Source organism: Montipora capricornis, chromosome 9, assembly GCF_036669925.1.
Source record: "Montipora capricornis isolate CH-2021 chromosome 9, ASM3666992v2, whole genome shotgun sequence".
Taxonomy (NCBI): domain Eukaryota; kingdom Metazoa; phylum Cnidaria; class Anthozoa; order Scleractinia; family Acroporidae; genus Montipora; species Montipora capricornis.
The window spans coordinates 41,997,926-42,012,925 of NC_090891.1; the positions used below are offsets into that span (position 1 = coordinate 41,997,926).

Sequence of the window (15,000 nt, forward strand, 5' to 3'; positions counted from 1 at the left end):
GCTGCTTGAAAGCCTTCCGTAGCTTTGATAATCAAGTCAATCGGCTTATAACCTCCAACCTCCGACATTCATTTTCTGCTCTAGACATATCTTTTCATGTTGTTTTATGTTTAGAGTGTGACAAAAAATGCAAACTGTTATTTTGCTAATTAAACTAAGCTTAAGTTTGTGCGAAGAATACAGGTTAACTAATTATTATGCTTCGTACGTGATACAAGCTTATACTTTTCACCCTTGACCTTCTGGTGAAGTCCTTCACTGTAAATCGGTTCTCAAGGAAATTCGAACCCAGAATAGTATGACACTGTCATTTGAATCTTGTTCAACATCACAGCTGTGTCATCATTTGTTGAGTTTGACTTGAATTTTAGCAAGTCTTGCACCCATGGTTGCACGCTTCTGCACAAGAGGGTAGTTATCCAAATGAATGGAGTGGAACCTCCAGTGGTAAAACACAGTGGGAAGTGGCTGAAGTGTCTTCTTACAGGAGGTTTCCACTTACAGAGTAATTAACATTGCAAATGCATTTAGTCCCACTAGCGAAAACCCTGGGCTTACATTGTAGCTCCAGAAGAAGGTTACACTCATTGGAGGCGTCAGCAGAAAACTAGCAAAGGGTTGAACTTAAACTGAATTGCCTATTTTTCAAATGTAGGTAAAATCATGATTCACTTTGTCCTTTTGTCAAGCATTCTAATTCATACACACCATATTAACTTCCACTTGACTGTGTTGAACACTGCTAGTGATTTAGTGCCTTAATGACTGTGCAGAAAATTATTTCATTGAGTTTATTCCAGAATATTAGATATACTGTTAGCTAATGGATCAGAAAATCTACTTTAAATTAAATAGGGGATTAAGTATCACACTGTTTCAGCCTTACTCTTGAGGAATGATAAGGTAGCAAAAGAGATGATAAAATGTCGTTTCTTCATTGTTGACTAGGGAGGATAATACAGCTAGCTGTTGGACATCATGTGTTCATAAAAAAAGTGAAACCTTAGGATAACTCATATTCATTTGATACGGGTTTGATCTATGGGCTGTCAGTAATGTAATGCCTTACACGCACTTTAATGAATTTTTTTATGCCTTAATCTTTGCAATATTTACTACCATGACATTAGGGATCACTTGAAGAAAACGTTAGAGAATGCGAAGTTGGGATCTGAGTATCTTGTGCTAGAAGTGTGTTAGTATGGTTACCAATTTTCCCAGGTGGGATTCAAATCTTCATGCAGCTGCTTTCCGATATTGCTGTCATTTCAGAATAGGTTCACCTTCGAACCTTGCATTCCAATATAATGATGGGTTTATACATCATCTGCCCCAATTTACAGCCAGTTGTTGGGAGTTTTGTTTGAGGCAATTCCATATCATTATCCAGCACAAATTGTTTGTAATAATAATATTTGTTACTTTCGTCCATTTGACTGTTAAGTACTGTCAGAAACCCATAAGAGTTGAAAGGTGTAACACGCGTTCACAGCTTCCGAATATTCAGTGCGAACTGATTGGTTGAATGTTTAAGTGCTAAGTACCATATTTGGAAACCCCTCGCTCTTGTTGTTCCAAATATGGTACTTAGCAAATTGAATATTCAGAAGCTTGTTTCCCAGCACACAAGGGGCCGTTACACGTTTCAACCCTTATGGGTTTCTGGTACCGTGTACGATCCTGTTGAATTCACCTGATTCTTTCAGGTGTCTATAATATAGCGACAATTGCTCAACTCATTGACTCATGGCAGTGAGACTTGACAGATTTATACTCTAACACTGGATGGTTTTACTTGTCAACTGGGGGTGTCCTGAGGCACCAGAGGAGTGAATGGGTTAAGCAGTCTCTGGCCTCCACTAAGTATTCTAGATAATTCAAAGTGTGAGGATCAGTTTTCTCTTTCGTCTACAAGCCGCACCTCAAACATAAAATAATTATTATTTCATTCATTATACAATACAATAATAATACAATACATGTACATACTTAATTGACCGCTCCCCATAGGGGCTTTTCAGGGCCATTGAAACACAACGAAACGACGAAACAGAACAACGACAACTGTTGGCTATTTACAAGTGCAGCTGGGAAGTTGAACCAGGGACTACCAGGATCAAATTCTTGAACCCGGGATCTCCGGATCTCGAGGCAAGCTCCCTAACCACTGGGCCACACTGCCTCCATACTTCATTAAGTATGATCTGTTGTGGATGACAATGCCTCTGTAGCCACATTGTTACGTTTGTACATTAACCTGTTCATCCCTGAAGTGGCCCCCATTGGCGATTAAAATTGTCTGGAAATTGCATCTATTTTTTTGTTAATTTCGAGCCCTGCTAATGTTAGCATAAGTAAAGGTTTGTGTTGTTACAGCTATGGTGAAACAATGACCTGCAACCCTAAACTGCACCCTCCAAAATAAGTATTATCATGTAACACACACACCTATTGGTGGATTAAGTGTCTCCAATAAGCTAGATGACACTTGACACACGATACTGTAGAGAGAGAGATTAAAAAGCTCATGTTTCAATATTGTGTACAGATCCCTTGGTCAATTTGCTCTGATGAAGGGTTAACATTGGTGGTTTTAAAATCTATATACAATGTGCTCGGAGGGTGTTAAGTGCCTTTAGCAGGTCATTGTTTTACCATAACAATATTAACTGAAACAACCCAAACCTTGACAAAAATACTAAACTTACATGTGAGCTTAAACGTTATCTACCTGTAAAGCATAGTGTTTGGGCCTAATGTTAGCATTAATTTTTTTAAAATAAAAGTTTGGGTTGGTTCAGCTGTGGTGATACAATGACCTGCAGCCCTAACCTGCAATTTGCAGTTTACACAATCCAGAATGGGTAACAGAGCTTCCTTGTCTTCCTTACAGGCCAAAATGGTCTCAAAGGCCAGCCAGCCAGCCACTGATATTTTAACCTAATATTATTGTAATTCTCTAAAATGAATGTCGCAAAGTCGACAAAGAACATAACACAGCAGATTACAATGTAGCTCAAGTCTCTTTGATTAATAATATTGATTATTTCAATAATCCAGTTCGTACATGTAGTTTAAAAAACGCATGCATTAGTGTCCAGACAAAAACAAGAACATGTTGTGGTTCAGTTTTTTTCTTGCTTTGATATTTTTCAAACCAGGTCAATTTTGATTGTTCTTTGTGTAACATTCATTTCCGTAATCTGAAAAAAAAGGAAAATCATAATTCAACTGGTTTAAAACATTTTTAGCCAGGAAGAAAATTACATGTAAACCACAACATATACAACCAAGTGCTCTCGTACATAAATTAGTAACATGTTTTTGTGTTGGAAATCTTAATCATTTTCACTGTGCTTGTCTTTATGGAACTGCGTGCATGTGTTTTTTTAAGAACTCCAAACTGGTTTATTGTTATAATTTTTTCCCTTGTGTTTTTCAGGGATTACGTGAGTTTGGTCATGGGAGATGGACTGGATGATAATGACAAGGAACCAAAGAAGAAAGTAAAGTGAGTTAAGTCTAGCATTAGGTTTGTATTTATAAACTTTATAATTAACAAATTGATGTCAGTTTCTTGTGCCTCTGTGCTCTTAGATGTTTTGATGTTAAATTGTGTCATAACATTGTGAAAGTGCCTGTGGAAATCGCAATTAAGCCACTCTTTCCTACCCCCACCCTGTTGTTTTGTCAATCGGCGCAAACCTACAACTGTATCCCACACGCTTCCAACTTATGGTGTCTGATATGTGTTTCATGGTGACAACAACATCTACTGTCTGCAAGCAGGCTAACCTGGTCCGAATTTTGCACTAATCTTGCCTCTTCATTTCATTTGAACCATGTTCTAATGAAGACTTGAAACATCTCAGTAGCAAGGGAGATGCCATTGTTCCATTACCAAGAACCATTTTGTTGACAAGGATGGATGAAACTAACTTAACCTTGAACAAAGTGGCTGTGGCCTTTTTTCAAGTTTGTACATTGTTTCCCACAAATGCATTTGATGCCTGTTTGATCCATTGGCTGTCAGGAATTTTATGCATTAGGTTTATAATTATATGAAATCGGGACCTGACTATAAGCATCTACGATTAGGAAGCTCAAGCAAGGTTAATGATACAAAATAATAGTAATATTATTGTAACAAAGACCTCATGTGCGGAGATGTGTTTTTAGTTGTGTAGGAAATGAACTATTTGTATAGATGTTTAAAGGAAAATTTGAAATTAAAGTTTTTGTCAGGTACGCCTCCTCTACAGAATGGTAATTTTATTCACATCGTCATGGGAAATAAAACAGCTAGTATAAATGCATCAAAAGGTGAAGGCACATGCATGGTGTGCATGAGATTTGTTTTTGCTCATTGAACATAACATTTTTTTGCATTTCTTGTTCTTGTCCATATCCTTTTTGCTTTAATGAATTTAACTCCTTATCATCTTCAAATGCAAGTTTGTGTCACTGCAATAGGAGGCTCATGCATGTATGCCCTCTCCTAATAAAAAAATACAAAGGTATATACGTGTATTAACCCATTGACTCGATCCTGAACCGCCCCCATTGACGAGTAAAATCATCTTCAGAGTAAAAATTAATATCGTAAGTCTCAGTCCCAGGAGTCAATGGGAATTATCTATTAATTAACCCACTGACTCCCAGGGGTTCCCCATTGACAAGTAAAAAGTCTGGCCGGTTTAGGCCAGTTTCGGTGTTAAAGGGTTAATTAAGAGCCAGTCAACACCATGACCTTTTTTTGCTGAAATCTTCTTTTGTCATGAACTTGCAGATCATCTCGAAATGTGAGTGAGAAAAAAAGACGAGATAAACTAAACATCTATATCAGTGAATTGGCCAGCATGGTTCCATCATGTGTCAGCTCACAACGCAAACTTGACAAGACTACGGTCCTGAAAATGACTGTCAGTTACATGAAGATTCACAATGGTAAGAGTGGAATAAAAAATAATGAATGTACTGTGTATGGGATGAGTAATCCTTTGACGATGACCAGGAGCAGGTCTTGCACAGTGGTGAGAGAACATGCCTACCAAATGCAATGTAACCCGAGTCAGTTCCTCATTGTTTTTAGTAAAATTATTAACATTATAAGTTTAAGCTCTTAACTGGGGTTAATGAGCCTTAAGGGAGTACTATTTTTTTCCCCACTTGTCCCTTGTGTACTCTACTCTCCTCACCCTTGCAATCAAGGCTTGTCCAGTAGTCAAAAGCTCATTGTTTAGGTCAAAGTACTTTCACTTTTACAATGTTAAAGCGGTCGCCAAAGCTTCCCAGTAATTTCCACTGTGACAACATCACACGATTCTCATCTGTTTCGCCTTATGTAAACCCCCCATACCATTAGTCAGCTACATTTCAGCTTTGTTCTTCAAGCAAGTGCCTTGAATCGCACTCTTTAAGTTTCCCACCCTCCCACCCAACTGGAAGCCTTGTCTTCTTTAATTGCTGTGGCTGTGCTTTGTCATGCAAAATTTTAACGTTCTGCTATTCTCATCTGTTTTATTTTAGTTTGGTTATTTTGTCTCACGGTTCGTTATGTACATGTACATTATATAATTCCGCATGTTACCACCGTTAACTAAAAAAAAAAAAAAAATTGCTAAATACTAGGTGTGTCCTTTTACATTTCTTACTTACCTATTGGTGGCAGGGAAGTGCACCCTGGGCTGCACTTTACCCCACAGTAGGTGGGACAGCCCTCCTTGGCAATAGGTCCGGATTGCTTATTCCAAGATGGTACAACTCACCATCTGACCTATTCTCCTTCCAGGAGGGCACCCCTCTTCTGGTCCACCCTATGTTACATTCTAACGTAGGGTTGCCCCTAGAGACACCGCTACTCTAGGGGGTTCTTTTAGGGACACCGCTACCCAAGGGGGTATAGGCTCTGCCTTCCCTGCCACCCAAATTTTGCCAAAAGATAGTGATTAACATAATAATTATTATTTATTTAAAAAATAAAATAATGGATAAAAGGAGAATTTGTGTTCCTCCTTCTCTAGTTTCACAAGTCTTGCAAAGGGTGGGGGGAGGAGTAATCATCATTACCCTCAGTTGCCCATGCCCCTCTCCTGGGCATGCGAATATCCCCCGCGGCTTTCCCCCTTTTTATGTCACTGACCCTTAGGGACTCATTAACTGCAACTGATTGACAAACTGATCTACTTGATGGGACAATAATTTTAAACCCGTAAACACAAGTGAAACCCGTTCACGACAGGTGTTACAGGTTATGGGTTCAATTCAGAACCGAGGTTCCTGGATGTACATGTAACACGAAATGTACATGTAGGTTGAATTTGTTGTCTTACATGTACAGTGTACATACTGTACTTCTGTGAGAAAGATCGAGGTTTTTCTCTCTGGCTACTCCTGTTTCCCCTCTCGTCAAAATTAAATCATCATTAAATTTGAGCTACTTTCAGTGTCTTGACCTCTTCAAAGAGCTCTCTGGTTTCCTTACTCTAGTCTAATATGTGTTAGAAACAGATTTAAACATCTACCAGTCCAATGGGGAAAACAGGCCTCACTCACTTATTTTTTGGTTGATAATACATGATTTGTGCATGTTGCTCACAATAATTACACAATCATGTATTTGTTTTGAGAACATGTATTTCTTAATGGTTTTTCACTACTTAATGTTTGTTTTTTGAAATCTATAAGCAGCACAGAGATACAAAAGATGTATTTCTCAAAAAAGAAGCAAAACCTACATGTACTAAAAAAATATTCTCTCACATGTACATACATGTACATGTAGATGTAAAATCAACTTGCAGGCGATAAATATTTTAGAATTTAGGCAAATCCAAACAAAGTCGGAAAAAGGCCTTCGGAATCTCACCTTCAAGCGCTGTATCTAACTGCGTTTTGGCTTTTCAAGATCAATCAAATTTCCAAACATAGTTTGGAAGATCAACTCCACCTCCGGAAAGTGAATGGCAGTTTTGTTTAGTTAACAGCTGGAATACCATTATGATAACGATCTTTGTAGAAGTTCTTCAGTAAAAAGATTCGTACAGATTCCATCGTGGTTGAATGTACAAATGTACTGTGTGAACCAAAGATGCTGATTGGTAGGTTACAGTGTATGTCATGCATCAATAATAACAATTGATTTAGTTTGATTGACGGCAGCCAAAAAGCAGTTTGGCTGTTGGGGCTTGAAGATGAGATTCTGCAAAATTATGAAAGTCACAGTAATGTTCACAGCCACTCTATTAATTAATGAATATTTTTATCCAGATTTGACTCTGTCCTTTCTTGGTAATGAAACTGGGCTGATCTCCTCCTTTCTGTCAAGTGAAGAGCTTGGTGAACTGCTGGACAAGGTACATGTCATCAGCTTCACCATTTTTTATTTTAGTCTAGACATGTACACTGTATCTTCTGTGATGTTCTTTTACATGCATGTATCTGTCATCTGCTTCATTAGTCTTTTAACCTGGGGGGAAGATAGGTACCTTAGAATTCTAGGGGTGGAAAGAAATGTCTAGGCATGTGCAAAACAAAATACAGAAGTTAACGATTGTTTTGAAGAGCCCTCTTTCCTGTGTCCAAAACGTAACATTACACCTGCCAATGCACCCATATCATGCAAAAATTGCACCAGGGCTCACATTTCATTGGCTATCTGTGAGTTTTTTTAATCATTTACCAATCAGGATGTGTGGTTTGTTACATGTCTTTTGATTAAATTACATGTACCGGTACCTCTTTTCTGCACTGTGTTACCTGAAAACTGCATTTCTCTTAGACAATCGGAATGGAGAAATTTTTTATGCATGTCATTGATTTTAAAACCATTTCTTTCTCTGAATTGCATTTGCAGGCGTTAAATGGGTTTTTACTGGTTCTGTCTCCAAATGGAGAATTTGTATTCATTTCAAACAGCATTGAAGATCTTCTTGGCTTGAAAAAGGTATTCATAAAAAATGGTCCCTACAGTTACACACAACACTTACTTAATATAGATTTAGCCAAGCCTAAAAGCAGAGCTCCCTGGTCATTTATTCTTACTGCCTGTACGGTTTGTGAAAATATTTCTGGTTGCTGCTTTAAATCATTTTCTTTGCTTTCTTCTATAGAAAAATGCACTGCGTAACTAATGACTTCCACGGTAAATTTTACACTAAAAAACAATATCGCATGAATCATGAAGGGATGAGTGCGACATCGGTTTTTCCAGTGAAATTTACTTTGCAATTCACCAGTTTGGCAATACCGGTAATTTTTTCTTGAACCGAATGAGTTTTAAAAGAAAACAAGCATTAAGCACAACCGCAGCGAGCAAATTGAAAAGGAAAAAAAGTCATTTCAGAGTCAACTGTCAATAGCCAGCGAATAGGAATCATGCTAAAATTTGTCAGTTCGAAGTCAAAGAAGAGTTTTACTAATGTACTTTATTCCACTTTATCTCTGAAAACAAGAGCATTTACATTTTGATGTATTTCATTGAAACATGCCACGTTGGCTTGGCACTGTCAAGAATCAGCAAAATACGGCAATGCAACCAAGAAAGGACGAACTTCAAACACGATCTGCTCCAACACTTAAATAATGTTTGGGTGCTTTACACAATCTAGTGAGATTTCCCTCTAATTTTACGAGAACTCATTTTGAATATGTGTTTATCACATACATGTAAGGGCAAAATTTTCTTGCCACTGTCGAGGCACAACGAAAAAATTTGGGCAAACAGATTAAAAAAGCACTTGTTCGCTCGCATTTTAGAGGAAAACAAACAAACAAATCAACTTTTTCTTTATGCCCAAAAGAGTACAGATAATTGTTATTTAATTCCAGTTGACAAGAAAAATTCGATTTTCAGTCCTGAAAAAAGGAAGAATGGATTAAACCACCTTTTAAAAATACGCATCCACTTTAAATAATAACAAACGGTTTAGTGCCCAAGGAAAGAATTTGTGTGCTAAGTATGAGCTATTACTGGTATTCTGTTTTGTCATTGTCGTTCTCTTTCGCTCAGTCTTTCTGTTCTAGTCATAGGTCCTCCAGGCCTCATGTAACCTTATCAGAGCTTCTAAAGATAATTTATTATGCCAAAAATTGCAATACAGAGAAAAAAAGCAGCTCTAAGCAAATTAAAAATAAACACTCAGCTTTAAGTTTATATGCCTCCGATGCTTGACTTGAATAACTGCGTAGCCACCAGTGTGGACCACAGATATCATGATATGTCAAACTGGATTGAAACCATGCAGAAAGAAAACATCATCCAAACTGTTTTCCACCTGACAGGGCTCGAAATTAACGAAAAAATCCAGTCGCATTTTGCGATAAGATACGAAAATTTAGTCGCAATTTCGCAAATTTTAGTCGCAAAATCGCCGCGCTGCATTGTGTTGTCAGCGGTTTAGCAGAAAAATATGAGCCCGCAGTACTTCTGTGTAAAGAAACTGCTGAAAATGGCGAATGATTGAAGGAATGGAGCTGTGCACGTAACATCGAAGCTACATTACTATACAATTACACTACCTTCAGAGAAAATTCACAGCGAGAAACAAAATAATGTCATTTATTTATTTATTTGTTTATTTTAGCAAAAGTAGCAGCAAAGTGGCAACTGCTAACCCTTTTGTTTCGAAAGAACGAAGGTGACAACAAGTCGCAAATTTGCGACTTCTCCAGATATTTTAGTCGCAAAGGGAAAAATTTAGTCGCAAATGCGACCGTATTGGTCGCAATTTCGAGCCCTGCCTGAACACGAAAATCGTTGACTGTGTAAGAACTTTCATTGATATATAGTATGGCCGTGTAGCGGCGTCGAGCCACAGAAAGCGTGCGAAAAATGAAGCCTCGCTTATGTTCAGGTGAGTTAACTTGGGTTGAGCCTGCAATCCCATCGAAAACCAGTGCCTGGTCAGCGGTCAACTTAAAAAAAAAACAGCTGACCTCGGTGACCTTAAGCTTGAGCCTGCGATATGGTCATGTGATACTGGTCAGTGGATACCATGTTCTGACAGGTGTCAATCAAAAGATGGATGTCCAATATCAAAGATGTATGCTGTAAACTAGCATGATACTGGTCACATTGGCATACATGGAGGGGTGGACGGACGTTCATGACGTCATGGCTATAAAACCAAATTTTCTCGCATTGATGGGTTACCATATTTTCTTAACAATGGTGCTCCGCGCTCGCGTGCCGAACGCGGAGCTCTGCTATATAAGTAGAAGAATCAAGATTGACTGTACATTGTACATGTAAGTACATGAACTTTTGACTTTGGCATGAAGAAGGTTCATTGACATGTACTCTGTTGTTGTGGATGTTTTGCTAGCAAAAGTGAGAAACAATTTTTTATTGATGCCAAATTGATGGCTGTCGACTTGTTAGACAACTATATGACCATTGCTGACCGAAAAAAATGTTTTAGTTCTATGAACAGCAATGGCTTTTGAAGCCAGCAAGAGATTTGCAGTGCTTGTTGCAGTTGTAATCCGAGCGCTCAGTTCTTGCGTTTGTAGCCTGTTGCTGTTGCTGTTGTTGTTGTTCATGTACATGTACCTTCATATGTTGCATTAAAATCTGGAAAGATTTCTACACCCTTTTTAGCAGATTGGACAAGTGAGATCCCTATTATGCTGAATATACATTGTATTCATCATAGGTGGGTGGCGCTTTGTCAACGTGGCTTTTTTGGTGGCTCAGCAGACCTGCTCTAGAGAGACATGTTCTGCCACATTGTTGACATTGAAACTGAAAGATTGAGGGATCATTCAATAATAATGTTTCACCTTTCCTGGCTGCCCTTTTGACTTGCACCCCCCTGTGACTGCATTGTCATGGACAGTTTTACAACTGTCGTACATGTAAATTGTCAGTCTCCACTTTCCATGGTCACAGGCAGTAGCTTCCCAGTTGTTGTTGTATTAAAAATTACATGCCTTATTACATGTAGGTACATGTAGATCTGCACAAACTCATAAAGAGAGCTTTAATTACCATTCTTGACATACTTTATTACAGTTGTAGGTGCAACTGTTCCGGGACTGACATGCAGGCTTTGTACTATTCTTTGTATTTATCCAAGATCTACACACCTCAATAAACCCCTTCCCATAATCTTTAAGCTTCTTGTCTAGTAAGCACTTGATTTGTAATGGCGTCCATCATCTGACTTCCTCCCATGCTGACCACACCTTTGCCCAGTCCCTTCAGCCTCCTATACTTTCCTACCCCAAACCCTGCTTCCCTCAACATGAACCCCACCTCTTCCCTAATTTCTTCATCCACCTACTCCATTGTAGCCAGTCACTCCCACTGCAACCCAGTTCTTGTGCCACTTGATCTCAGCTCTACATTTGACACTGTCAATCATTGCAACTCTTCTATGGAGACCTCATGATGATTTTGGTTTTAGAGAGCCTGTTCTCTTGTGGTTTGCATCATACTTATCTTGTTGATCTCACAGAGTCTCAGTTAAAGGAATGTTGTCTGACATTGTTCAGGGCTCTGGTGGGGAGTTCCTCAAGGGTCCTGCCTTGGTCCATTGCTGTTTTCTATTTATACGAGTAGGCTTTTTGATGTTATTCATTCACAACTTTTGTCGGTACACGCTTATGCTGATGACACTCAGTTGTACAATGGATTTGTCATTTTCTGCTGATGGTATTGATGATTAGACTGCTGCCTTTTCTGTGATGGAACGCTGCTTTGCTGACTTACGCCACTGGATGATAAAACTGAATAGACTTTATTGAATATTCACGATGGCCGCCATGTTGGATTTGCTATTATCGTACAAATTAGGTACAACACAAGGGCAAACAACACAAGTTCGAGAAGTTACAGTATAACGAATATGTTAGCCACACTGATGATTTGTTTCGCGTTCATTGAATGTTTATCACCTAAGTAGTTAAATGGAATGATTACACAAGTTACTTCAATGTTTTTTTTAGTGAAAAATGAGCAGATAATGAAACAGAAAGTCAAAATTTCAAAGGCAATCAAAGATATAAAAATTAATTATTATGAAAGGTACTTAATTCTAAAATAATTCTAAAAATTAATGTACTTTTAGCGATGATATTTCAATATTTGGACGTATATAAGGAACATGGACCCCAGGAACATGGACCCCAGGAACATGGACCCCAGGTCCATGGACCACCCCTGTGGACCCAGTCCATCCATGGACCCGGTCCATGGACTACCCCTGTGGACCACCCCTCATTTTGTTAAGTTACAAGCAGAAAAATCTTTAGATGAAAGAGAGAAATGATTATTGCACTTATCTGGACAATTTAAGCAGTGACCCATGACTAGGAGCGAACAACTCCTATATTAAGCCTATGTCAAGGCAGTTTTGCGGACCAATCTACTTTTAGACTACCTTTTCCGCTAGAAACAAAGAAAGTTCCTGTTCTGTGACAGCAGTAAATCACGGTCTCTAAAAACGTTGTTCCTAATCCTAGATATGGGCCACTGATTTAAGCAATTGTCTCTTAGAGACACCTACATGTATGCCACCTAATATGTAGTTGACCACTTCCCTAGTGGCTTTTTAGGGTCAATGAACAACACTTTGTTTTGCTTTTTCACATAATTATACCTACATGCTACATGGTAAATGCTCGCATGATATGTACACGCAATCCTACGAACAAAGACCCTACGCAGTTAATTAAGGAGAAAAAAAAAAAAAACAAATGACGAAATATTTCTTCGGCCATTACAGGAACCTACGGTTTATTGTCCTTATCCGAGAAGACATAAAGAGAGTCTAATCATTTGCAAATGTCATTACAAAGGCAGCATTTTCTCCTCAGTTATTTGAAGACCCTGATTGTTGGTCCGTCTGAGTCCGATGCTCAACCACCTGAGCCAAGTGGTCGGCTGAGTCCAGACCTACCAGCGTGGCATAAGACAGGCCAGGCCAAAAAGGCCCCAAGAGGACGACGTATGCAAAACATAACTTGCACCCAACTGACTGGTTACATAATTCAGTTGATAGAGCATTGCACCGGCATCGCAGATGTCATGGGTTTCAATCCCCTTGAAGCATCCTGCATTTTTCATGTCCCTGTAAGAGCCAACAATTGTTGCTTAAATTATCCAGATAAGTGCCAGGATGACGTATCTTTTTGGTCTGAGGATTTTTCTGCTTGAAACTGTACAAAAGGAGGGGTAGTCCACAGCGGTAGTCCATGTACCGGGTCCATGAAGGGGTCCATGGACTGGGTCCACAGTGGTGGTCCATGTTTTGTATACATCCTCAATATTTCAACAAGCCGATTTTCCGCAATTTGTCTTTTTTCCAATGTTTGCCCCCCAGCATAACACATGGCTAATTTGCATGACAATTTGAAAACCAACATGGCGGCTATCATGAATAAGGCCTATTCTTATGTATTAGTATGCGTCAACAATAAATTATTAGCTAAAGTTTCATTTGATACCATCAACATTGGATCTGATACCATCTCTTTTGTTACCGCAGCACGGATTTTGGTGTTTGGTTTGATGCCAATTTGACAACGAGCAATGACATTAGGAAAACCTCACTTTCTTCTTATAATTATATACCTGACAGTAGGAAATTCCTGTCCCAGTCTTCAACAGAAAAATTTGTTCATGCCTCTATAACAAGCAGGATTGATTACTGTAACAGTCTTCTTTATGGATTACCGGATAACCTTATTTCTAAGCTGCAGCGCATTCAAAATTCATGTGCTCATTTACATGTAGTTTGGCCATTACCGTAGTTGTGTCATGTGAGTCCGCTTTTGCAAGATTTACATTGGCTGCCTGGTAAAAAGCGTATTTTATTTTAAAATTATTTTAATTTTTTGAGATTTTATGCGATGTAGCTCCCCCTTATCTTCCTTGTCTTATTTCATTCAAATTCCCTTCATGTTATAATCTTCACAGTGCTCTTGGCAGTACTCTTCTTCCATTTTTTTCCATTCGATCGTTCAAAACTTCAGGCGATCGAGCTTTTATGTTTGCGGCTCCTAGGTTGTGGAACGCTCTACCTTGTGACGTTAAATTTTGATGTACAGCACATGTATCACAACTCTATCCACTTTTAAATCTAAACTTAAGACGTTTCTTTTTAGGCAAGCATTAGATTTTCATAGTTAATTAATTTTTTTGTGTGTTTTTATCCATGTTGTATTTTATAGCCAGTAGTATTCTAAAGCCCATTTGAACATTTGTATGGAATTTGCGCTATATAATTTCAAATTATTATTATTATTATTATTATTATTATGCTTGACAGACTTTTTTTCATCACAAGGCTTTGATTTGTATTGTATAAAAGTAATTTCTAAAGACTTTACCATTGAGTTGTATTACGAGAATGGGCGAGTAATTGGTAAAAATTAGTAACACAAAGTGAACTCCACTGCTGTGACACAGCCCTTTTAAGCAAACCACCTTTCATTCCAATGGCTAATCCCACTTTTCTCTCACCTAGTACCTACCTACAAAACTGTACCTACCTACCTACCAAATACATCCTCATTTTTGCCCCATACAATCCTTTCTTCCATTTGACTTCCTATCCTTGCAGAGCACCTATGGTAACTTGGAGTTATTCTCATTTTCTAGGAAGAATTGATTGGTAAGAACCTGTCTGATGTGGTGCACCCTGAGGATAGAGATAGGATCATGCAAGAAGTACTCTTACAAGGAAGAAATCAAATACCTGAGCTGCATACTGAGCTAGGTACATACACTATGTACACTGTCCATTCATTTGAAGCTGACCATGAAAAAAAAATAGGGGTAAATTCAGTCAGTTTAAAGGAAAAGAAAAAACAATTAGTCAAAACTGAAGGGGCACAAAACATGAGGAAAATCTTCCTTGGTTAGCAAGTTTCCGCCAATATTTATGCTCAAGTGTTCAGCTTGGTTTAAATACACTAACTGTAAAGAAGACGAAAAGTTTTAAGCATCGACTGTCAATCTTTAAAGATAAAAGGAAAACCTGCAGATGTGAAAGG

The 15,000-nt window shown here is 38.4% G+C and overlaps 1 protein-coding gene across 2 annotated transcripts in view; it reads left to right on the forward strand.

The window, feature by feature from the left end:
• The window catches only part of LOC138015072 (neuronal PAS domain-containing protein 2-like), a 47,573-nt gene that overhangs the window by 377 nt on the left and 32,196 nt on the right, over positions 1-15,000 (forward strand). The window contains exons 1-6 of one of the 2 annotated variants that reach the window (XM_068861980.1): positions 258-651; positions 3,443-3,511; positions 4,790-4,947; positions 7,270-7,355; positions 7,856-7,945; positions 14,606-14,723. In XM_068861980.1, coding sequence (XP_068718081.1) covers positions 650-651; positions 3,443-3,511; positions 4,790-4,947; positions 7,270-7,355; positions 7,856-7,945; positions 14,606-14,723 — 523 coding nt within the window. In that variant the 5' untranslated portion in view covers positions 258-649. Of the gene's footprint in view, positions 1-257; positions 652-3,442; positions 3,512-4,789; positions 4,948-7,269; positions 7,356-7,855; positions 7,946-14,605; positions 14,724-15,000 lie in introns of those variants that run through there. The other variant, XM_068861979.1, reaches the window with a different exon arrangement.